This window comes from Brachyhypopomus gauderio, chromosome 1 (genome assembly GCF_052324685.1).
Source record: "Brachyhypopomus gauderio isolate BG-103 chromosome 1, BGAUD_0.2, whole genome shotgun sequence".
Lineage (NCBI taxonomy): Eukaryota > Metazoa > Chordata > Actinopteri > Gymnotiformes > Hypopomidae > Brachyhypopomus > Brachyhypopomus gauderio.
This window is the reverse complement of record NC_135211.1, coordinates 30,388,936-30,414,518: the sequence shown is the minus strand read 5'-3', so window position 1 is coordinate 30,414,518 and position 25,583 is coordinate 30,388,936. Positions and strand designations below refer to the sequence as shown.

The 25,583-nt window shown below is 45.2% G+C and overlaps 2 protein-coding genes across 2 annotated transcripts in view; one reads left to right on the top strand and one right to left on the bottom strand.

The window, feature by feature from the left end:
* Window positions 1-1,011, bottom strand: part of LOC143516566 (uncharacterized) — an 8,945-nt gene extending 7,934 nt beyond the window's left edge. The window contains exon 1 of the mRNA XM_077008246.1: window positions 550-1,011. Coding sequence (XP_076864361.1) covers window positions 550-659 — 110 coding nt within the window. The 5' untranslated portion in view covers window positions 660-1,011. The remainder of the gene's footprint in view (window positions 1-549) is intronic.
* Window positions 1-25,009, top strand: part of LOC143516586 (semaphorin-3D) — a 49,707-nt gene extending 24,698 nt beyond the window's left edge. Inside the window, exons 3-18 of the mRNA XM_077008289.1 lie at window positions 10,669-10,829; window positions 11,965-12,027; window positions 12,372-12,491; window positions 12,768-12,861; window positions 13,343-13,471; window positions 13,842-13,984; window positions 15,394-15,508; window positions 15,959-16,028; window positions 17,002-17,146; window positions 18,087-18,309; window positions 19,614-19,702; window positions 20,537-20,572; window positions 20,987-21,144; window positions 21,979-22,043; window positions 22,358-22,491; window positions 22,822-25,009. Of these exons, the coding sequence (XP_076864404.1) occupies window positions 10,669-10,829; window positions 11,965-12,027; window positions 12,372-12,491; window positions 12,768-12,861; window positions 13,343-13,471; window positions 13,842-13,984; window positions 15,394-15,508; window positions 15,959-16,028; window positions 17,002-17,146; window positions 18,087-18,309; window positions 19,614-19,702; window positions 20,537-20,572; window positions 20,987-21,144; window positions 21,979-22,043; window positions 22,358-22,491; window positions 22,822-23,229 (2,153 nt within the window). The 3' untranslated portion in view covers window positions 23,230-25,009. The remainder of the gene's footprint in view (window positions 1-10,668; window positions 10,830-11,964; window positions 12,028-12,371; window positions 12,492-12,767; window positions 12,862-13,342; window positions 13,472-13,841; window positions 13,985-15,393; window positions 15,509-15,958; window positions 16,029-17,001; window positions 17,147-18,086; window positions 18,310-19,613; window positions 19,703-20,536; window positions 20,573-20,986; window positions 21,145-21,978; window positions 22,044-22,357; window positions 22,492-22,821) is intronic.
* Window positions 25,010-25,583: the final 574 nt, after the last annotated feature.

The following is a 25,583-nucleotide window of genomic DNA, read 5'->3' as shown; positions in this document are numbered from 1 at the left end:
AACTCGTTACAGTATTACTTTAATTCAGTGATTCATGCCTGATTAACTTGAAATGGGACTTTGCCTGGAGTCATTACAACATATGGCATTGGTAACCACCAGAGGAATCCTTAGAAAAACAGGCTCCAGTGTATTGTCAAGCAGAAAACAATACCTTTAAGGAAAAGGTGGGGAAATTATGCCAGAGTTAAGATATTTATATGGAATTTTTCCATACACTAATTGCATGCTTGCATCTCTTCATATGAGAGGGACCCTAAATAGTGCAGCTGTAATCACCAAACCACACTGCCTACAGTAAAAACACTGGCACAGATTGAGTGTTCAGACAGCTAGGCACCCGTGCACATCCTGACCACAGTGGGCCTGTCCTGGCCCTGTTCTTCCCAACATACACAATTAATGCCAATGATCCAATTTATAGTCGCTCACAGCAAGAGAGTGAAGTCATTTTGCTCAGATATGCAACTGTGACCCCCTGCAGATGGGAGAGGACTCGATGCTGACAGATTGCGCGCCAAATTTTATGCTGCCCGGCTCTTTGCTTACTCAAGCGTGGGGGCGTGGATGTGGTAGTGGGGAGATATTTTCTCAGTCCGTTCCTCCGTTGCCTCCATGGCCTGGGGTGCCCTCACTCCGATCTTCTGAGGTCTTAGCATCCCCCGTGTTTTCACTGCCGCTTGTGCTCTACGTTCTGTCAAAGAGCCCAGACACCAAAGAGTGCAGACAGACCGTGAGCGTGTGACGCTGAGGAAGATCGTCTAGACGCAACTCGGTGATGCACGAGAAACGACCTTTCTTCAAACGCTCCTGCAGAATGGCTTTTGTCTCTGCATTTAATCAGTCTCCCTCAGTAATGAATCTGCCAATCCTAATGTCACCCCCTATTCCTTTGCAAGAAAATTATGACCACTCAAGGGTTATTCCCAAGGGTAGCTGGCCTTTGATGCTATTGAACTGTCACAAACAAGTTGCTTGTGATCACGCATTAAGGCACTAACCCATGATTTCCTGGAATCACTTGTTTTCATGTAGTCCCATTCCTCTCTGCAAGTCTGTCTTGAAGCTCATCAGACATAAACATGTCCAAGGTTGCTGCAGGTGTTTGGCATGAGCCCAGCCCACTCCAGTCTTTGACTGCAAACAATTTCTAACAAACGTTAGCAACTGATTTGGGTTTCATGCCAGAGTTCTCTTGCACACAACCGATCCACTCTGTGAACTCGGCAGAACCTCTTCCCAGACCTCCAGGGAATGAGAAGAGAGAACCAGGTATGGAATTGATTTGATGGTTTAGGATCATACTGGCTTTACCTCCAAAGATACTTAGTTAAAGATCTTGGGGTTGTTAAGAGGTAAAGGCTCAGGGCAAACAGCATTCCTGGGTGGCCTTATCCGTGTCGAGGTCTAATCCACGGACTTCGCTCTGTAAAGAGAATGGTAATCAAGACGTCACCCTTGACCTCTCAAATCTTCAACTTTTCATCAGCTTGGCTATTGAACACATGCTGAAACTAAATCAAAATGGTCTTGCCCACGGGTCCTGACCTGCTGAGAAAAATCAATGATGATTCAAGGTGACACCAAACTGTGTACAGAGAAATTAAGTACTTTATCATTATCAAAAACACCAGAATGCTGTAAGCGTCTTAATCGAATCTCAGTTGCACAAAATGGAAATATGAATAAAAAAGTTCCAAACATCCAGACATACATATTTAGGAAAAATATACATTCTTACTGCAAAACTGTCTGTACTCTTCATCAGTGTAGCTGTTAGGTGGTGGATTGCATTTAGGAATATTTGCACACAAAAAAAGATATTGCTCTGTAGGAGATATTGCTAGGAGATATTTGACATTTTCAGACTTAAAGGTTTTCTGTTTCAGACTCTCAACACACTTCGCATTTGAGAAACAAATATATACCAAAAGAAATCCCACAGACTTGGTTTGTTTACTGTTGCAATGCATGAAATGGTCACTGCAGCAGGCGTTGGGCAGATCCCTTCGAGACACGGTTTCTCTGTGGTTGGTACGGCTAATCCCAAATGTGTGCTCGACCATCTGCATCACGTCTGTCTTGATTAGAGCCGCCTCGTCCAGCAGCCAGCCGCGTACTGCCTGGCCCCCGGTCTGTGGCTATAGAGGAAAGACACAGCAAGCCAATTACATCCCTGCCCAATTACACTCGCACAACGTTCATAAACATGTCAAGACATCGCTCATTAGCTAATAGAATAAAAGTTGGTCGGCTAGGTCAATTCCTGAGCACGTGCTTGTTATTGTTATGCGGTTCTGTCTGATTCTGCTTGTCACATTTGGAGCTTTGGCTTTGGCTCACCGAGCTTGGAGGTGCATTTTGTGCTGTTGAGTTTGATGGAAATGTTGTGAGTCCTTGCCAAATGGAACCGTGCCATTTCACCTAGAGGAAACCCGCTTGGTTGAGTTTAGAGTGGACCCTGGCCATGGGCTAATTAAAATCTGGTTAGGGTTCTCTGTAGTACTTTCTTTAAAGTTAATACATATACAGTATAAAATGATCAAAATCAACTTTTTGGAGTTCAACCGATAGGAAAGCCTAGCTTGAAATAAAAATCTTACACAATGGGTTCAACCGATAGGAAAGCCTAGCTTGATATTAAATCTTACACAATGGGTCAACTCCTTAAATGCTCTGCATACAGTTTCCAAGACATGACTCTGGATTAGTAGAAGCATCACATGAGTCTACACAAAAGAAAACAAGATAGGAATCTGGTGCACTGATCATAAGAAAGGCTAAGTAATGATTCATTGAAAACTTCTGTAATAAGAACATGTGAAATACAGAAAAGAGTCAGGCAGGGTTTATCCGTCAGATGGAAAAAATCTTAAATAATTTTTTATCACATTCATGGAACGTAAGCAGCAGGTGCAGAACCTTCCAGAACCGCAACATCTGTGTTGTTTTTCTACTGGAGCGAGTCTTTATGTGAGAAGAAACCTGTGGCCAGATCCAGCACATGATTCTGCAAATCTGTTTTTTCAGCAAAGCCAAGTGGAGACCAGGCTACACAGAAGTGGTGCGTTTTGTGTTAAAAGTGAGAATATTTCCAAGTGAAGGTTAACCCAGAATAGGACCATGTTGGGAAACCCAGTACCCCCTGCTCTCTGGGTAAAGAGGTCATGAAGGCATGGAACACCAGTCAGAGGGTGGATGAGGGCGATGACATTAATCCAGCAGGTGCCTTAGTTGCTTTGTTGCCCTTTTGCTAAATGGGTTCCATGATGGATGGGTCCAATGTGTCCCAATTAGTAGATTTATTTGTACTTGTCAGTGAGAAATTGCCCTGGCCCACCTCTAGGTCCATTTCAGATCAGATCGTGGTTTTTGGACCTGAAAGAGATTATGAGTGCTCTTAGACTACAGACACATTGTTTGTGGCTATGACTATACAAATGATTATGGGGTGAAGTCCGAAAGTGCACGTTAAACGTACCATCAGTGTTTATGAAGTCAGTGCTTAGCCAAGCACTCGTGAAGTACGGAGACATGCTAAAGTGAGTTATTGTTAATTAAACTATTGCAGACATACTACCTATAATCCTATGAAAAAGTGGGGGAATTGTATAAGAAAGCCTGTGATTCATATGTGACTCAACCTGTGTAGATGTAAATACCCGTGAAAGCTGAAAGCTGACATTCTACTCCATGACCTCATAGTTACGGTTTCATTCCAAAGTGCTGGAACACAGAGCCAAAACAACAAACCAGCGCGGTCAACGCGGGTTGCGCAGGCTGCGCCGTACGCCCTGTGTTTCATGGGGTTTTTTCAGCCTCTTTGTGTGTGAATGTGTGGGAATTCTCTGTGGGCCCAGAATGCAAATATCTGTCATGGAGCTTTTAGTGACAGCTGAGGAGGATACTTCTACACCAGCCTGGTTTCTCCCTCCCTCAATTAATCTCCATCAGCAAGCCGTGAGCCCTGCTGACAGGCCCTGCTGCGTTCAAGGGCCCCGAGACGTGAAAAGGGGGTTTTCTTTCTGCAGAGAGAAAAGAAAGAGAGAAGCCATCCAGGGGAGAGAGCAGGCCACTGCGTTAAGACTTTTATTCCACGAGGAGCACATGGAAGATTCATCTTTGTGAAAATTATTGGATGGAAATCTGGTTTTAAAATTCTTTTCATTGCTCACAAGAATGTACTTTGTCCGTTGTTATTGTTTGGCCTGTCAACTACATTTTGAAATGCATTTTGAATTCTTTATTCCTGAAAGAATTTGTATTTCCTTAGTACAATATAGAGCGATAAAAAGTTCATTGGGTTTACACACAAAAATATGTGGTGAACCAAAACTGAATGGAAAATCGAAAGATGCTGAGTTCAGTTATACTGCTTTAAAATGACCGAAAAGATATTTAGAACTTTTTTTTTTAAGTATATACTTACTGGCACGCCTGGTTGTACGCGAGCAGTTTGCTTTATACGTCGGAGTTGACACTCGTTGAGCCTCACTGGCATTTCCAAATGCTACATATCATTTCCATTTCATACTGCATCTCACGAGGCAAAAAAATACAGCAGCAGAGGTTTATAACCCTTTATTGCCCTAAAATTACACTCCAGTTTGATTAAGGCTTCCAAAAAAGTATTTCTTTTTACTTTGTCAGTGTGTAATCATGTGCACTCCATGCTTCTCTCAGGCAGGACCTGGTGCATGTGGAGGGGGGTCAGGGGGAGGGTTGGTGAGTCAGGCCTGGACACCGAGCCCCGATCACGGGCCAGTCCCGCCGGGAGCAGCAGGCGGACGCAGAGGGAAGCCGTCAAGGGAGGGCGGTCAGGGTTAATTGGCAGTGATTGGACGAGACCATTTTCTGCCCGGTTAAACTTCTCGACCCTAGGGAGAGAGGACGCAGTGAAGCATGTGAGGGAGTGTGTGTGTGTGTGTGTGTGTGTGTGTGTGTGTGTGTGTGTGTGTGTGTGTGTGTGTGTGTGCGCACGTGTACGTTGTGTTTGCGTAACCCACATGTCTCCGTGTAACTGCTTCCACTGGCCCTGACTGGGGAATGTGCTTCTTTCTTCAGAGTATCGGAAGGGCTGATTTGTGAAAGTGGTACTAAAAGGTTGTGTTGTGATGTCTGACTGATGTGTTTATTTTACACGTCTCACAAACTGGAGACACACTTTCCGTGACCCTAACAGTAAGATACTTGATTGGCGTTGGACTCAAATGCATTGGTGATCTGTATTCTGTCCACAATTATATACTTTCTGAAATATCCATAAATGGGCAATATTAAAACATTCCAGAGCTAAACTCCAGTCTACTGAGTCAAGTGAGCTTAAGCATGAAGATATCAGCATATGCATAATCCTAAATCCTGAGGGATTTTTGGCAAACTGTGGCTGGTTCAGAATTCCCTAACCAAAGACCATAAAGAGCAGCAAAGCATTAGTAACAAGATTGTAGCCCATTTCGTTGTAAGGAATGCCACCTGATCTTCCCTAACCAGCCTCACCTGCCCCTCATTACCACGCCCCCTTTTCAGTCACACTTATACACCTTCCCCAGCACGTCTCAGTCGCGAAGTATTGCCGACTCATGCCGCATACCAAGCCGTTCTATTACCTGTCTGCTTTCCTGTGTTCTGACCCTCGCTTACGTCCCCGACCTTGTCTCCTGCCTGATCCCTCTGTACCTCCTGACTTCTGCTCCCCCGGTATGACCCTGGACCGTCCTGACCACGCCAAGAACACGCTGTTACTTATCCTAGTACTCGTGATTCCCCTGCCTGTTTCTGTGCCAGCTTCTCATTTCAATAAAAGCGGTGTTCTTCCGCATTTGGATCCCTCTCTGCCTGGTCAATTCGTAACAGAAATACTTCGCCCTAACATGGATCCAGCAGAAGCAACAATCGCGACTCTCACCGAAACGGTCCGCCAGCTCACGGATATCATACGGAGTCAAGGAATCAACATCGCTGCCCTCCAGGAAGCTGTCCGCCTGGTCACAACCTCTGCTTCTACCTCCGTGAGTGTTCCAGCGGCAGAACCTGAGCGCTACGATGGATCTCCTGATCGCTGTCGAAATTTCCTCATGCAATGTTCCATATACTTCACGCATCATCCAGCCCGGTTCCAGGCCGAGTTACAGAGAGTCCACTTTATCCTTTCGTTCCTCACGGGAGTAGCAGGTGCCTGGGGTACAGCGTTGTGGGAAAGCCAAGACCCTGCCCTCCAGTCGGAGAGTCAGTTCACCGCAGTACTCAGGGCTGTTTTCGATCATCCCGCAGACGGACGTGATGTGGGAGACCGGCTCTACGAGATTAAACAGGAACAACGTAGTGCTGCCGAGTATGCGAGAGAGTTTCGTACGCTGGCTGCAGGAAGCGGTTGGAGTGACTCGGCCTTGAAAACAGTGTTCCGCCGCGGTCTGCGAAATGACATTCAGGTTGAACTCGCTTGCCGAAGTGAAGCCCTCACCTTGTCTGAGTTCATTCAAGCGTCCATTAACGTTGACAAATTGTTATTGACCTACCGCTCCAGTAATACCGACGTCCCTGTCATTGCGTCCTGTGCGCCGCCTTCCCATGTACGTGATCCGAGTCTTCAGACGACAGACGAGTTTGTACAGCTTGGCAGGTCCCCACTAACATGTCAGCCATTCCTGCCTATTAAAAGATACAGTCAAGTTAGCTTACCCGTACTAATATCTTGGGGCGGCATAGATACAAACCTGTCTGCTTTAGTGGATTCGGGAGCAGCAGGCGATTTCATAGATCAGGACCTCGCCAACCACTTACACCTCCCCACTGTACCTGTAGATCCTCCCTTAAGAATAAATTCTCTGAATGGGCAGCCTATAGGAGAGGGTGTGATTACACTCCGTACCTGCCCCGTGGAGCTACGTGTAGGTCTGTTCCACAGTGAAATGAGAGATTTCTTCCTCATATCCACGCCCCGAGACCCCATCATACTCGGATTTCCATGGCTGTCCATGCACGACCCTGAAATCTCCTGGAAAAAACGAGAACTCGTACGGTGGAAGGACAGTTGTCTGAGCAAGTGCATTCACCTACCACTCCGGTCATCCTCGGTGGAAAGCCCAGACACACCTCTCTCTGACGTCATCCCCACTCAGTATCGTGCATTTGCGGACGTCTTCAACAAGGACAGTGCCTGTCGTCTGCCTCCTCATCGTCCCTGTGATTGCGCAATCGACCTCCTGCCTGGAGCCCCCTTACCTCGAAAAACGAAACCTTACCCTCTATCACGCCCTGAAGATCTGGCGATGGAGTCCTACGTCACCGAGGCTCTGCAGAAGGGGTTCATTCGACCATCCACCTCGCCGGTTGCTGCTGGTTTCTTCTTCGTAGAGAAAAAGGATGGGGGATTACGCCCTTGTATAGACTATCGTGCCCTAAATGCAGTCACATCGAAATATGCCTACCCTCTCCCCTTTATCACTGCTTCGCAAGAGCGCTTGATGGGAGCGCACATCTTCACCAAGCTAGATTTACGCAGCGCTTACAACTTGGTCCGTATTCGGGAGGGCGATGAGTGGAAAACTGCCTTTGTTACCGCCAGAGGGCACTATGAGTACCTTGTCATGCCATATGGACTAACTAATAGCCCCGCCGTATTCCAAGCATTTATGGATGACATTTTCCGTGATCTGATAGATGATTTCGTATTCGTTTACATTGATGATATCCTGGTTTATTCCCCGTCCGTTTCAGAACACGTCAAACACGTCTCTGCTGTGTTACAGCGCCTTCGGGAGCATAGTCTTTATGTGAAGGCGGAAAAGTGTGAATTTCATCGCTCCTCGGTGACATTTCTGGGATGTACGCTGTCCCCTGGCCAGATCTCCATGGATACGCAGAAGGTGGAAGCAGTCACGAACTGGCCGACCCCTCGTTCCACAAAGGAGCTGCAGCGATTCCTGGGATTCGCCAACTTCTGTCGCCGTTTCATCCGAGGCTTCGGTGAGTTGGCTACCCCTCTCACTAATCTCCTAAAGGGAGGGAGGACTCGGAAATTCGCCTGGACCGCTGAAGAGGAACGAGCGTTCTCACTCCTTAAGAAAGCATTCACGTCGGCCCCCGTACTACACCTTCCTGACCCCCAACTCCAGTTCATCGTAGAGGTCGACGCTTCGGAGGTGGGAGTGGGCGCTGTTCTTTCTCAGAGGCAGGGAAACCCGCCGAAACTGTATCCCTGTGCCTACTTCTCCAAAAAACTGACGACCGCTGAAATGAACTATGACGTCGGAGATCGGGAACTCCTGGCCATCAAACTCGCGCTCGAGCAGTGGCGTCATTGGTTGGAGGGAGCGGAGCACCCATTCATTGTATATACCGATCACAAGAACCTCGAATACCTGAAGTCAGCCAGACGCCTGAACCCGCGACAAGCCAGATGGGCACTGTTTTTCTCCCGGTTTCGTTTCACTGTCTCTTACAGACCCGGGTCAAAGAACATCAAAGCCGATGCCCTATCACGGATCCACGAAAAGGACGAAGCAACCCACGAACCTGGACATATTCTGCCGGAGTCCTGCTTCCTCGCGGCTATCCGATGGGACGTACAAAAAGAATTAGACGAGGCTTTGCTCAACGATCCCAGTCCGGTAGAATGCCCGGAGGGGAAACAATACGTACCCGTATCCCTTCGGGGGCGTATCCTACAGCTTGCACACGACACAGCGGGTACAGGCCACCCCGGTATTACACGCACACGACATCTCGTTTCGCAACGTTACTGGTGGCCATCCTGGGAGGACGATATTCGTGATTATGTTCTAGCATGTTCCGTTTGTGCCCAGTCACGTACTCCCCGGACGCTACCAGCAGGAGAGCTCCTTCCCTTGCCTGTTCCTCTTCGGCCATGGACGCACCTCGCGATCGACTTCGTCACGGATTTGCCCACATCTGGAGGGAATACTGTTGTTACAGTAATAGTGGATCGGTTCTCGAAAATGTGCCGTCTCATTCCTCGCCCCAAGCTACCCACTGCCATGGAGACAGCTCTTGACCTCTTCCAGTACGTATTCCGGATTTATGGCTTGCCCGAAGAAATCGTCTCCGATAGGGGGACGCAGTTTACATCTCGGGTTTGGAAACAATTCTGCAAACTTCTTGGTATTACTGTCAGCCTGACGTCAGGCTACCACCCCCAGTCTAACGGAGAGGTTGAGCGTTACAATCAGGAGTTAGGGAGGTTTCTCCGACAATATTGCGTTTCTCAGCACGACTGGCACAAATACCTCCCGTGGGCAGAGTATGCTCGGAATTCTATTGTACACACCGCTACCAAACTCACGCCCTTTCAATGTGTATATGGTTACCAACCTGCGTTTTTCCCGTGGGACAAAACACCAGCTGATGTCCCAGCCCTAGACGAGTGGTTCAAACACAGTGCCCGCACCTGGGAACTAGCACATGTACATTTGCGACGCGCTCTACATACACGCAGGCTCAACGCGAACCGTCGTCGTCTCCCAGCGTTGATTTACCACCCAGGACAAAGAGTATGGCTGTCGACACAGAATCTCAACCTAAAGCAACGGAGCAAAAAACTTAGTCCACGATATATTGGTCCATTTAAAGTCCTCAGCAGAGTTAATGCAGTTACCTATAAACTCCTTTTACCATCACATTACCGTATTAACCCTGTCTTCCACGTCTCTCTCCTGAAGCCGGTTCACTACAGCCCGTTCACCGTACCCCCAGTGTCTGCTAAACCTCCTGACCCTCTGGAGATCGACGGTCGTCCGGCGTACATCGTCCGAGAGCTCTTGGAGTCCCGACGCCGGCGAGGTGGTCTCCAATATCTGGTGGATTGGGAAGGATATGGGCCCGAGGAACGGGCCTGGATTCCAGCGAGGGATGTTCTCTGCCCCACTATGATCGCTGATTTCCATGCAACGCACCCCAACTTTCCTGCCCCCCGGCGTCGCGGTCGCCCCCCGGCACGTCGTAGAGCGTCAGGTGCCGCTCCTTTGAGGGGGGGTACTGTAAGGAATGCCACCTGATCTTCCCTAACCAGCCTCACCTGCCCCTCATTACCACGCCCCCTTTTCAGTCACACTTATACACCTTCCCCAGCACGTCTCAGTCGCGAAGTATTGCCGACTCATGCCGCATACCAAGCCGTTCTATTACCTGTCTGCTTTCCTGTGTTCTGACCCTCGCTTACGTCCCCGACCTTGTCTCCTGCCTGATCCCTCTGTACCTCCTGACTTCTGCTCCCCCGGTATGACCCTGGACCGTCCTGACCACGCCAAGAACACGCTGTTACTTATCCTAGTACTCGTGATTCCCCTGCCTGTTTCTGTGCCAGCTTCTCATTTCAATAAAAGCGGTGTTCTTCCGCATTTGGATCCCTCTCTGCCTGGTCAATTCGTAACATTCGTTCAACACATTACAGTCAATTAATTATATCAACTTCTCAGCTGTTCTGGCTTGTGGTGGGGCACAGTAGATTTGTTATGTGGAAAAAATGCATCTAAAGGGCATTAAAGGGAACTGTTTGAGATTTGACAATTTTTGGGCACGAATAAACTTTTATGTAAAAAATAATGAGCAATTTAAAAATAATGTGCAACATGTGACTGTACCACATGGGCTCATCTGTCACATGTTTTTAAAGAAGTTTATTTTGCCCCTTGCGTCTCATTACTGCAGAGCTGCGATCGAGGAACAGCTCGGCCGTGTTCTGGCATGGCGGGAGTGGCGGTGGGTACCGAGCCCTGCTCCTGGACGAGGACCGCGGCTGGCTGCTGGTTGGTGGGAGAGACCACGTCTACTTGCTCCATTCTGAGGGCCTCACCCAGCCCGAACGCAAGGTTTGAACCCTCTGCGCTTCTCTCCCATGACCCCCTGTTCACCCTAATCCTCCCTTGACTTTATGAAGCATGAGTCGATGAGGTGTTGGAAACGGTCGAACTGAGGTGGTCGATGACACCACGCACTGTTTTTACGTCCACGTACACGGTCAAAGCACATAGCACTGTTGATGTAGGCACGGAGAATTCTTTTGCAGTGATTCGGCAAGGACGGATAACACTGTGACCTCTCTGTGTTCATTTGTTTTTCCACCTTATGGTGCAGATTGGCTCCTAATCCATCATGATGGTTATGTCTTTTGGAGAGAGTAAAATGGTTTGTGTGCAATAAAGGGGGTTAAGAGTGTCCCTGCTGGTTGAGCGGTATAGAGGAGGCATTGACTCCAAGTATGCTGTAGTCAGTACCATGTGTGACCTTCTGTCTGCCGCATATACAGTGTCCTAATTAGCAGCAGGTAGTAGGTCACTGCCTTCTCTTTCTAACAAGTCCATAGTTTGTGAGGCATGTGTTGTGAGGCATGTGTTATAGGATTATAAATCAATTCGAGAATATTTATTTCAGCGATTTATTATTCTAGTAATTTGCAGAGCCAAAGTGATAGCTAGCATTCAGGTTAGATTTTGGTGTAGTCTACGATCAGGTCAGATGTCGTTGAGAAAGTATTTGGCCACGTTCTCTTGGGAAGAATAAAAACACGGCTGCATCAACGCTAGGATACGCCAGCAAACTGCTAGCAGAGTCAACCAGAGAGGATTATGCTCCACAAACTCTGAAGTGCTTGACATTATTATGTGGCCAGTGGCTGGACGGTCTGTATGAAGTTCTTAACAGTGGATTGGTGATTGTGATCATGGATTAAGGATGCACTATAGCAGTAGCAATTAACTTCAACTATGCTGGGAGTAGAAAGTAATGACAAAAAAGCCATGTAAAATTTACAAAAAAGAACAATTTAAAGATACTAAAAATACAGTAGATGTTTTTGATGTTTAAGAACATTTGTTTTTTGTGTAGTTTACAGGTTGTTGTTTACTAAAGGCAGACTGATCTGTCTCTCAGAATGTAGCCACATTACTGCTCTGGACAGATGGGTCTGTGCCTTGGGAAAATGGTTTCTGTCTTCGCTATTTTTAGATACATTGGCCAGCTGAGAGGGAACATACTGAACGATGCAAATATGCAGGGAAGAATCTCCTGGTAAGTCGTCCTAAGGCTTCAAAGGGCCACTTCAGGCCAACCTAAAAAAACATATTTTCAGCACTGGCTACCATATATGGCTCCGACATTCTCCAACTCTGTGATATAAGCAATAAAGTTAAATTATTACCCTTTGGAGAGGTAATACTACTTTGAAAACTCTGTAGGAAGGTACATTCCCTATTTCTTTGTCTTAGTATTGATGGCATTCTCTCGCTTGCAACAGCATAAGTCAAAAAGTGTCTGATGAAGTGGTTTAAAGCTACCGGCAGTTTAACCTCCACCTGTTTTCTGCAGTCGGTTGTTTGAAGCGTTAATCAGTTCCCCCGTGTTCTCTTCTTTAGACCGACTGCGCAAATTTTGTGAGGCTTCTGCAGCCATTCAACAAAACGCATGTGTACGCGTGTGGGACCGGGGCGTACCACCCTGAGTGTATGTACATCGACCTGGGCCACAGCACGGAGGTGAGTGGGCCACTCCCCTGTAGGGGCACTCTGGCTGCTGTCGTATGTCACTTTTTGCAGCTTGTGACGGGGCCACAGGTGGCAAGAACAAGACAACGGGCGCTTCAATAGCCAGCTTAGAGCTTCTTACTTTGTCAATATGAACACCAACAGTGGTGAACAGAGCCCTCGGTCCCCTGCTGACGTGTATTGACTGAAAGGCTGAGCTAACAATGAAATGACTACATAGAGAGAGTCATGTGGTAAGCGGGTGACATGGTTGCCTCCGTCTCCTAGGAGCCCACGTTTCGGTTGCTAGACCACGCCGTCGAGTCCGGCAGAGGGAAGTGTCCCTTCAGTCCCCACGAGCCCTTCACCGCTCGCCTCACCGGTAAGGGTCCGTCCGCCACGAGACGCAACATCCAGAAAAGGGAAGGTGTGATGTGTGATGTCTCTGAGAAATTAAGCCGTAATATTCTGGTGCGGCTGTGTGGTTAGGGGAGGGAGTTCCCGGCACCATCCACAGTGTACGACGGACAGTGTCATTTATCTAGTACCTCTCCGGCCTCTATGACAAAACCCAGCCAGCCAGAGCTAATTTGTTTCATCACAGTCAGGAAGTGAAAGCTAACCATGCAATTAATATTTTTGGATTTCTTTTAAAGAACGTAACCTCTCTTCAGCAATCAGTGTACAGTATATAAACCATATGCATCACAATTAACGGGAATCTATTATAAGCAAGGTTCTTTAATCACATTAATAGTTTGATTAAGGTTCTGGAGATCAAACATGGGCTCATTTAACTTGGGTCCATGTGTCATATGTTCAGGACAGACTTAAGGTCCTAAATTTCTCTTTCTTCACCTTAGACGGAGACTTGTATGCAGGAACGTCTGTGGACTTCATGGGAAATAATGCCGCCATATTTCGTACATCTGTGCACACGAGCAGTTTACACTACATTCGCACCGAGGCGAATCACGAGCACTGGCTCAATGGTGAGGCCACTCCTCAAGTCTGATCATTTTTCTCTTTTATCATTATGTGATGGTTTAAAAATTATTATCCATGCAGTGCGCATAAAAGCAAAACGAGTTTCAACATATTTTTCAGGAATTGTACATTTTGATAGTTCCTATCGTCCACATGAATATCGTGGTAAATTAGAATGGACCTTTAGTTTGTTTGCATGTAAGCATAATTTCCAGTTAGATAAAAGTGTATGAACCATTCAGTGTCAGCTGTAGACATGATGATTAGAAAAACACCTCCACTGAAATGACAGACGTTGCTTTAAGCCACAGCATTCCAATGCATGCAGCATCACAACCTCCTGACCTGTTTTTCCTGATGTCATTTGCTCCCCAGAACCTGAGTTTGTAGGGTCCTACTCTATCCCAGATACACACAGTCTGGATGACGATAAGGTCTACTTCTTCTTCAAAGAGACCGCCGTGGAGACCAATCAGCTGGACAAGCGTATCTACAGCCGCGTGGCCAGAGTCTGCAAGGTGAGCATTACTGACCAATCACGGAGTGAAAGGACAAGTGAAGAACGTTAAGATGACCGAATGCAGCTTTTGTGCACTTCAGTGTATTATCAGCTAATTAGGTATAGATCTGTGTAAATATCCAGAGGAATATGCTACTAGTTCCAAACTATGTATTATTTATCTAATAAGGAATGAATTAGATGTTTATTAGTAGGTAATTGGCTTTTTCTAGCCATAATAGTGTATTGTGTTGCATTTATTTTGTGTGTGGGGTTATGGTGCAATATTGTAGAATCACCTTGCTCTAGGTTCTCACTTAACTAAACATGTCAACGGCACCATGGTTGCCACAGTGAACAATGGAAGGAATTTAACTCACAAAGTCCTAATATGCCTGGTGTTACTGGAGTAACTGGTGTTACTGGAGTAACTGGTGTTACTTGAGTAAGGGGTGTTACTGGAGTAACTGGTGTTATTGAGTAAGGGGTGTTACTGGAGTAACTGGTGTTACTGGAGTAAGGGGTGGGCAGCCACTTTGCAGGTGTTCCAGCTAAGCAGGAGCGGACAGCAATTGTTTGCATACACCTTTAGATGTAAAAAGGGGGTTTATTTCTGCCAAGAAAAAAGAAAGACTGAAGCCGTCCAGAGGAGAGAGCAGGCTACTGCGTTAAGACTTTTATTCCACGAGGCGCACATGGAACATTCATCTTTGTGAAAATTATTGGATGGAAAACTGGTTTTAAACTTCTTTTCATTGCTCACTAGAATGTATTTTGTCCGTTGTTATTGTTTGGACTATCGACTAGATTTTGAAACGTCTTTATTTATGAAAGAATTTTATGATATATTTAGATCATATATTTAATCTCTCTAAAATGGTCTTGAATCTGTATGCAGACTCATACTGCCTTAAAACAGTGTACACATTCTGAAACTCCTTGATGGGCTTACAGCTCTCTGCAGCAGGACAAACCCAGCGTGTTGGGGGGGGGGGGGGGGGGGGTGCTAATCCTGAAGACAGAGTTGTATTTTGGCCCCTTTCAGTTGAAGCACATTTATAGTTCTGGGTAACGCAAATTACAATTCCAATCTGGTGGTGATTGGATGAATGAATACACTACTTTAATGAAACTCTGTTTCCGCTACAAAGTTTTGCACTAATTCAGTCTGGAATGTGAAAAAAATTTTTTAAAAGATACCATTATACATGCTTGCTTCAAAATACTAAAGTTTTAAATAACATGTAGAAAGAATCTTAACTAAATAGTGTCTTGCTTTCACTCTGTGTGAGATATCTCCCAGAGAGTTGGATGTAATAGCATCAGGGTTTAATTTAAGAGACCTCAATACCCAGTTTAACTGTTATGTTTCAATGTTTGAAACCATTGTTTCAATTGGAAGCTGATGTCTGGATCTGCTCTTGTCAGAATGACATTGGTGGGAAGAGGAGTCTGATTAACCGCTGGAGTACCTTTCTCAAGGCAAGGCTGCTGTGTTCAGTGCCAGGTCCAGGAAGCCTGGACACACACTTCGATGAGCTTGGTATGCACACACCAACACACACTCTCACGCACAAAGGGATTTCTGAAGGATTGCATTTTTATAAATGTTGTTTTAAATCCATTCATCCATTCATCCATCCATTTGCACTCAAGATGGCCGTGTACTCTGAACTGTCATTTGGTGCATAAGCACAAACAACAGGCAGGGCCCCATCCCCAACCTGAAGGTTGAGGTGAGCCCAACTATATCCAGTTGGTACCTCAGCCTCACACACCAGCTCAGGCTCATTTACAACCACAGAGGCCAAGAGCCACCTTCCACAACATGGCCCCCACCCTCAGCTACTGTCCCATCCACACTGCCCCAGAGCAGTGCCCCTAGTTCTGCCTCTGCCACAGGTAGTGGGCCCATGGGAGAGTTGTTTGAAATGTTTTCTTTCATTTAAAAGTATGTTTTTATCTGAAAAGGTTTTGTTTTGGTTTTTTTCAGAGGATATTTTTCTGTTAGAGACCAAAGATCCACAGAATCCAGTCATCTATGGAGTTTTCTCAACTTCCAGGTAAGACCCTGAATAAATTACTTTTTGTCACGTTGAGGACCCCGGCCCCTCCCCTTTGGGCGTGTGTATACGTGGTCCACGTGCTTTGTCTGCGTCTGTGGAAATTCCGTGGTGAAGGCTATGTCATGTGATAATGTGTATCACCTGTGAATCGTCTCGTAATCACATGGGGCTAATGTGGTTTGTCTATTTAATGTGCGCTCGCGCAGTGTCCTGTGCTCGTCGTTGTCTAAGTCTGCACGTTGTGTGATTCCTCTGTGTTGCTCGTGCGCTATTGCGCAACCTTTATTGTGTTATTAAAAGTGATGTTTGCCACGAAAGGAAGGATTCCCGTGTCTCGTCCTTCGCCCTGCCCGCACGTCACACTTTTTATGTTTAATTAAGTTTCAGTGTGTGGGCCTGTGTGTAAGTGCTTTATTTAATGAGGCAAAACTACTTACTCACCAAGACATTAAGTTCATTATTCACGTTACATTGTTCATATTTAAGTTAATAAAACAGTTGAAAGCTAAGTATTATTTGAAAGTAAAATTTAAATCCCTCGAAAATGTTAGCTCATGCTTGCCAAACATCTTTGCTTAAGATGCTATGACTACAATAAAACCCCTAGCTGGGAACGTTCTTATACCGTGAGACTTTTGGAGAAGCTGGATTCTGACCAGTTTTCTCTACCTTCAAAGCAACTATATCCTAAATCATAGCCTAGATTGATTTAATCTGATAATCTCCTTTTGTCATAAACCTGACGTCAGCGGTCCTACGCCCTTAAAGACAACAGTCTGCTCACGCAATGTTTTCCCTCCCTTCCTAATTTCTCCGGAACAATCCGTCTTGTTTCTCTCCTCTTCCCGCCCAAGAGGAGAAGTCTGTGGGGCCATTCAGGAGGGTTCAAAGGTGACTGGTCTCAAGGGGCTGTTATTCTAACCCGTCAGTGGGCTAACTGCTCCTTCCCGTCCTTCTCCCGTCTCTTCAGCTCCGTGTTTCGAGGCTCGGCCGTGTGCGTGTATTCCATGGCGTCCATCCGCGCAGCCTTCAACGGGCCCTTCGCCCACAAAGAGGGTCCTGACTACCGCTGGGTGGAGTTCAAGGGCAAGATCCCATATCCACGGCCAGGCACTGTGAGTCCTCACGGGGAGACATTCTGTGTGAAAGGAGGGTGTCTGCAATAGTGGGAGTCCCACTGGACACATACACAAGACAGCAGCTGTCTTTCAGCTGGGGATTTGTGGCTGTCACTTGATGTCTATGAGGAAGCAGATTCAAAGCAGTAACAGTGTAGAATGCTTATATCACACTGCCTTTATATATGTGTGAATGTGTTCCATTCCTGTAAAATGCCATCCACCACCACCGCACTAAAAAGACATTTGTGATCTCGGTGTTGCCGTGTTGCCCTGGAGTTAGAACCGCATCCCTAATCCTGCTGGGCATCACTCCTCACCCGGGGCCGCCGTGCCTCGCGGGGGCCGTAAAAACACGGGCGAGTGCTTTTGGGGTCATGCTGTGGGGCAGTTGTTGAAGTGGCAGAGGTGTGTGCTGTTAGCGCTTGGTCCCCCAGGGAGGAAACGACGTGACGGGGGTGTTACCTCTATGGATTTGCTTGAATAATTCTCAGGTCAGTGCCAGAGAGTTTCTCTAAAACTACAACTGCACCCTTTCAAATTAGAGTGCTTTGTAATGCTTGTACAGGCACTCACAGCACACATGGTATAAAAAAGACATTCTTTAAAAGGAAATGAGGCTAATTTCAAGTTATTTCCCAGATATATGTGAAACTGACACTCTCCAGTGCCTGGTCCAATTTGTTTGGTTGACTTTAGCTTGCCTTGATTAAAATCTTGGCAACTAGCATGAATTGTATATTCATGGTCTATCAGACACGGTTCAGAGGCCACTTCCCCTTCAGTCTGACCTACTGGTACGAATGTGGTGCATGTCTGATGAGAGCTTTTGTTTTCTTTAAATCACTTTGTGTCTTTTGTCTAGCCCGGTAATTTGTCTATTTGGAACACGCTCCCTCAGCATACACCAAGTAATGCTCCTTTCGCGTTTCTTCAGTGTCCAAGTGAGACGTATGATCCCTTACACAAGTCCACCCGTGATTTCCCCGACGATGTCGTGAGCTTCATGAGAGGGCATCAGTTGATGTGGGAGCCCGTGGTGCCCATCCACCGACGGCCACTGTTCACACACATTGGCGCCCCCTACAGGTTGAAGAAGTTGGTGGTGGACAGAGTGGAGGCTGAGGACGGTCAATACGACGTGCTGCACCTGGGCACAGGTAAGCTGGAGAATTGTCCTTCGAGAGCTGCGCTGAGAACTGCACTAACACAAGCAACCTGCTGCAGCCTTTGATGTTTATTATAAAAAGTCACCATTCCAATGTTGGATGTTTCGAAAGCAGATTATCGTTATTCTGGTGGTTGCTTATGTGGACATAGGCTCATGTCTACAATAACACATAGCTATAAAAAACAGAGAATAACTGATTTCACTGAATTTGCAAAGGAATCAAATTTAAATGAGGTAAATTGTTAGCCAGGCAACACTGGTACCTGTTCACTACTAATACAGCACTCTGTGTTGTTCTTGATCTTATCAGACTCATCTGCATCTGCATGGTTGCCTTTATCTCTTCCACTTGGGATCATGTTGAAACGCTAACACTCCTGCGCTTATGCAACATTTAAGCACCCAGAATCTGTGTGTCTTGGCTCACATTCTGGGAGCAGTACCCTTTTACCACAGACCAGTAAACACCACCACACCACCATGCCACCTGTAAACACTGGGGAAAATGTCACTGGGGCTGCTGAATACACAGCGATGACTGACACACCCCCCCACCCCCCACTGTACTGCACCGAAGGACCAAGTGGAGCTCCGAGTTCCTCCACAGAGACTATGTAGCTTGCCAATGTTTCTCATGTATATTTGATCCTCCGAACTCTGCCAAGTGTGAGTGAATCATTCAGGGTAAATACAGACTCCAGCAGCAAATACGCCTTGTGTAGAGGATGTTCCTGCATACTGAACTCATCCCAGTATCCCCATGGCAGGAAGTGTAACAGCTGGTAGCCATCCAGGCATCAGGCTGATCCCTGCTCCTGCTCCGAGTTGCCCTAGATCCTTGATTATACACATGTACTTGTGCTGATTCAAAAGGTCTCAAGGTAATCGTAAAGTTTAGGAAGTGTCTTTAAAAGCAGTAATCAGAACAGCTGAGATATATAGCGTTCATATTTCACAAAGTTCAAGGTTAGTGTTGAAGCTTGAAGATGGTAGATAAGCAAAATGCTGAAGTATCTACAGTTTGGAATTACATAATATAAGTCTTATCTGATCTTAGCAGAGCTGCTATTTCCTGTAGGTTACACTAAACAAAGAAACCTGAATCAACTAAAAATTGTTTACTCAATTTCTTATATAAAAATAATCATCGTCACTGAGTTCCTTCTAAAAATGCTTGGGTGTGATACATTGAATGTTTGTATTTGCACTTTAACAGCAAGTTGGCTTTTCTGCCTTTTTTAAAGGCCCCAAACTTTTAATTTGTGCATTCATCCAATATCAATCTTTCTCTAGATAATGGGAAGGTGCTGAAGGTGGTTTCCATCCCTAAGGACAACTGGGAAACTGAACACATCATACTGGAAGAGCTTAGTGTCTTTCAGGTACCCCGCTACACTCTCTGTGTGCACCACAACAGTGTTTCTCGAACGTCTTCATAGTGTCTGGTGACCTGCCACATGAAACGTGGCGTGTCGTGGCTCCGTCTGGTCGTGGTTTCCGTGTGAAAGCTCCAGCAACAGAAATAACCTCTTTAAAGGCAAAACAGATTGTGGGCATATTTCCACGGGTTCTTTAACCCACTGACTGAAAGGGGTAAATGTGAGGAAGAAGTAGAGACAGAAGAGGAAAAAGGATCACTTGTGTTTATGTAGCCAATGAAAATAGATCTTCCATTCAAGGTTTTAGGCAGTAAGAAGTACAATGGAGAGAAGGGATGAGAGGAATCTAAATGGTTAATTGGAGATGAAAAGGAGATGAGTGGTAAATCAAATTTGTGAGGTCATATTTTTGAATGTTGCATGTTTTGAATGCATGGATGAACTGAAATGTTATTCTAACAAAGTTCACAGGTCTCCAATATAAAGAGTGAATCAGCAGAACAAAAACTGCTATTTGGCTTTACTGGTGACCTAATGCTTGGACCCCTAGTTCCAGACGCTGGAGACATATGAGAGTAGCTTATCAGCCGCCCGCCTCAAACCACTGGTAAAAGAGAGAGTTGTTGTAAGAGTCAAGGACCATTAGCTCTCGGGCCTATGAAGGAGAAATGAACCATTGAGCTGGAAAAGCCTGCACCTTGCTCAAGAACCTAAGAGGAGATCTTCTTGTTCAGAGCCAACAATGCGTGTCCCCCCCCACCCACCACATTCAGGAGGTGATTTATGGGTCCATGTTAATACATACTGACAGTTTGTTTTCTTCTTTTTATCTCGTAGAGTCCGATACTCAGCATGGAGCTCTCTACCAAGAGGGTATGTACTCCTATATTGTGGGTGGTCATTTGGAGGTGGTGTTTAGCAGTGTTTGAATTTGACTTTCCATCGGGGAGAGTGCAGTGAAAAATAGCTCATCATTCTGTATTATATTACACCCTGTAGTAGAAAAGAAACTTAGTGCTTTTTGTCATAGAAATTGTAACTGTTTTACTCTACTTTTGCCATGAAGATGTGATTTTTTACAAATTGTTTAGTTTTGTCTGCATTTTTGCCCCATTGCCCCAATCTTCAATATTCATCTGTGCAGATTTATACATTTTTTAAGCCATTTTCAAAATTACCTAAAATCTCAAAAGCCCAGTTTTGACACAGCAAAACCGACGACATGAATATAAAGCCAAGTCTTGCACGGGAGAGAGAAGCAAACCCTGCACCTGTTCTCTTCTCCAGCAAATCCTGTTCGTGAGCAGTGAGGCGGAGGTGGCCCAGCTCCCGCTCCATCGCTGTGAGCTGTACGGCCGGGCTTGTGCCGACTGCTGCCTGGCCCGGGACCCCTACTGCGCCTGGGACGGATCCTCCTGCAGCGGCTACATCCCCAGCAGCAAGAGGTGCTTCACAGTGCCCGTCTGTCCAATAGCAGAGCTCGTCTGTCCAACAGCAGCACCCGTCTGTCCAATAGCAGTGGCCGTCTGTCCAATACTAGCACTCGTCTGTCCAATAGCAGCGCCCGTCTGTCCAATAGCAGCGCTGCCCAGAGATATATCGCAGCGGCTGCACAACAATGCCCTGTTACTATGGTGCACGTGCTTTTCCCTTGGTTACCTTTTACAATGCTTATGTAGGGCCTTCCCAAGCCCCTCGGATGTGTAGACGAGTCGTGTCGTAGTCAGGTGTCTCTGCTCTAGTAGGAGGTGGATATCTCTTGATCACATACGACATGTTTACTGTAAGGCAGGATTGGGAACACCACCAGTGTGGATATTCCAGTTTTTTATAGATACAAGCCTGCAGGGAAGCTGCAGTCACATTCTCACATGCACTATCCCTAGTAAAATTATAAGACGCCTGTGTTATTCCAGTTAGAAGAGATATTGATCTCAAAGGCAAATTTGTTTGCATGCAAACAAAGTTAAAATGTTAATTCTATTTGTCCTTAGATTCCATAAACAAATGCTTCTATTCCATTTTGTATAACGTCTGGTAAAAGTTAGTTTCACTGATACGATTACAGTTCACACAGATATACAGCTGAAATACAGTGAAGGCTTAACACACATTTGTGAAAAGAACATTGATATCAATGTTGATAACTGCATTTAAAAAATTTAATTAAATGTATGCAAGGTTTATTTTGCACATGTATAATCCTTCGTGCTGACAGCAAACAATGAGTAAAGTCCCAGGGTGGGACGTTCTGACCAGCGTGTGCTTGTGTTGTGCAGGCGTGCCCGGAGACAGGACGTGAAGCACGGAGACCCCTGGAGCCAGTGTCAGGATCTGGGAGATGGTAATAAATCGAATGTTCTATGCTAAATTCACCCTAGTGACTCACTGCGTAAAGCAAGCATGGGGTCCCTCTGTATTCTAACAAAAGCCATATACAATTCCTCTTAGTGGTTGACATTAATCATGGAATGTGCCTTTTGTGCAATGAAAAGCAGAATATTAAACATTTAAAAACTAACATCTAACATTGACTATGAACCGAAATGGCCGCTGAATTATATTGCCTTTAAATGTTTCTTAGTGTTCATTTTATAATAATAATAATAGTAATAATAATAATAATAATAATAATAACATCTGTGAAATCCTTCGCAGGCTCAGATGACGTAGAACTGAAGGTGATTTATGGAATAGAGAGCAATTCCACATTTTTGGAGTGTGTACCACAGTCATCCCAAGCTGTGGTGAAATGGATCGTACAGCACAGTCACACCCAGACCACTAGAGAGGTCAGTTGGAAGACCTCCTGCTGTAATGTTCTACTATTTGCAGACAACATTTGACAACAACTTGAGGTGCACGAAAGATTCTGGGATGTCCACATCTGGTGTTTCTATCTGGGCTTCATAATCTTGTCAATTATGACACCAATAGGCTATTTCAGATTTATTAAATACATTAATTATTAAGTATTTATTCTGTAAATAAATGATGTCCAAACCAAAACAACAACAAAATAACAAACCTTAACAACATCAAAAGTGTGTCCACATGTAACAATATTCCTTGATTTACAAATGGCTGCAACTTTTGTGATTTTTCACTTTGCTCGTTCCCAGCTTGTCTCGGGTGAAGATAACGTGGTCCACACGCGCCGAGGTCTTCTCCTGCAGCACGTCACGTCCTCGAGCGCCGGCCTCTACCTGTGCACGTCGCACGAGCATTCCTTCTCTCGCACGCTGGCTCGCTACGAGCTGCAGGTCATTCCCGAACGGCACATGAATGCCGCGCGCAGCGCTCGCCTCGCCGAGCCTAAACTGGCCGGGAACTACGCGCCGTCCCCGCTAAACTACAAAGAGCTGCAGGTCATCGGGTCTAGCGGCCTGACGGCGGACGAGTACTGCGAGCACCTGTGGCTCCGCGAGAAACGCAGACAGCAGAAGTTGCGCACACTGAAGTGGAAGCAGACTGCCGAGAGCCGCAAAGCACGGGTCAGGAGGCAGAATCCGTACGAGCCGCTACAGTGAAGGCGAAATAACGGACTTTTAGGGGAAAGAGAAGATTGGGTTGCCTTGGTTGAACAAAGTATTGTGTCATAATTTGGTTGTTTTGTACTAATGCCAGTTTGGTGCAAATTACTAAACGCACTCAGTATTTTTTTGTATCAGTCTTCCATTTTTTGAATACAAAAGTGACAATAATGACTTTCCAAAAATGTACAGCACTATGTTAGTACTATATTGTATATGTTCAGTAGATAGCAGTCGTGCTCTTAGCAATTTTTCTGCTGAGAAATATCCAATTTATTCAGTAGCTAAATGCACTGTAGGCTCCAGCGTGAAAGCCAACGCTTTGCTCACTGTTGCCACCTTCTGGACAAAATCTCTGATGGGAAGCTTTTCATTGAATATAACAGCTAATAATAAACGACTTGCAAGCGGGCACCCCTAAACACGCTATCATACAAATGTGAGCTGAGTTGGTGTAAAATGAACATTTAATAATCCAGCATAATAACGTCTTCGACCATGTTCTCACACGAGCAGGTGCCTCTGACATGGAGAGGAAGTTTCCGCAGGATGTCTCCTTCGGCTCCTTCCTTCCTGTTCACGCACTGTGTCTGTCCTATCCTGCAAACAACCCTGAGAAAATCTGGTTTGCGTTTATAACCGCATAAAAAAGAAAATGAAAAAAAGACAGTGTGAAAGGATGTAGAAGTGAAGTGTGGTGGAAGACGGCGTAATTCGCTTCCATGTCCGTGTAAACGGCTTCCAGAATCGCCAGGATGAACGGAACACAGTGAATGGAATTCCTGTTTTTCCTCATGTTGTCAGGCTAAATTGGAAGGTTTGTATAAAACGGCCTGCACATTCGTGTAAAGTAATTTGCTTTACTTTATGTGAAAAGCATGATTCTACTGTGGATTATAAAGCGCAAATTCTAGTGTTTGGTAGCTTCTTGTATAGGCCTACTCAGATGAAAACTGTGACAGTCAATTATATGTATGAGTCTCACTTTTAAAGACTCAAAAGCTTAAATAACATTTTATTTACAGCCTCATAACTAATATTTACTGATAATACGTTGTATGATACGTCTTCAGTATTGAATCAGACCTTTACATTGTAGCATTTGGGTTTTGCTATGAGAGCAGTTATAGAGCATTTTCAGTTTCAGTCATGTAAAGAGTATTTAATAACATTTTGTTCAAACAACACGTTGTATACTTTTATCGTGAGCAGCGTACATATCTTGTTTTATTTATCACAGCGATGAAGACAATGTCAAAGTGTCAGTTATAAGCTACAGACCAGATAGACTGATTTAGCAGTAGGTCCGTGTCTCATAAGAGGCTGATAAATTATTCTGAACAGCTATAAATGCCACCGGTCATTTACATCAATTGTTAATTTTCATACTTTGCTGGTTTTTGTCACAAGTACTTCTGGTGCGTTGCACTAATAATATTCAGCTGACTGCTGTGTAGCCATTCAAGTCGTTTCGATATATGACAACGTCTACCAGTGACCTCTTAAAACGAGTATCATTGTGTTAATATTGTTGCTATTCTCATAATCTAAACAAGTTTAGTGTTCGTGTTACTGTTCTTTGCTTTGGCGAAGTGCTTAACCGGCCTCCATGCATTTTGCGTTGAACAGACCCGTCTCTTCTCTTTATGAAATTTCACATGAAGTAACTAGCTTATTTTTGTACAGTTTTTCAATCATTTAAAACTCATTTAAATTCTTCTGTATGTAAAAAATAACTGTGTGAAATCTTATTAAAGCATTTCTCTTTTTGTGTGTATTCATGTACGTAATGGTATTTATAAAATAAGAATTCTAGAGAACATATTGTTTTTTAAATATATAATATGAATGTCTAAAATGTTCAAATAGTTTTAAATATAATAGCTAAATAAAACTTGAGAGTAGAGTAACACTTAAAATGCATTTGCGCCCAGAGAAGAATCTAGAAGCTCACTGACCTCGGATCAAATGTTTCAAGTGATCTTTTTGTTCTAACCAGCTCTCAATGTTTCTCGCATGTCTCCCTCCACCTCGTACTTTTCAGTCGCCTTTGCTAAACGATGCCCCCTGCTGGTTGGCTTTCATATTTTCATATTAAATACCGAAGGCTTAGCTCGTGCCGTTTAATGGACGACTATTTACTGCAGTTCGGTTTCACAGTACGGGGTCGTTTATAGCAGTGATGTTTTGATCTTCACAGCACACATGGTTTCCATCCTATTGATTGCTGATGTTCATAGAAGTATCTAGGTTACAGGTTCCAACAAACGTTTAAATGTGCCATATTTTTTGTCAATTGTGATTTTTACACCGCAATCGAAAATTTTCCTCCGCTTTTAACCCATCTGTGC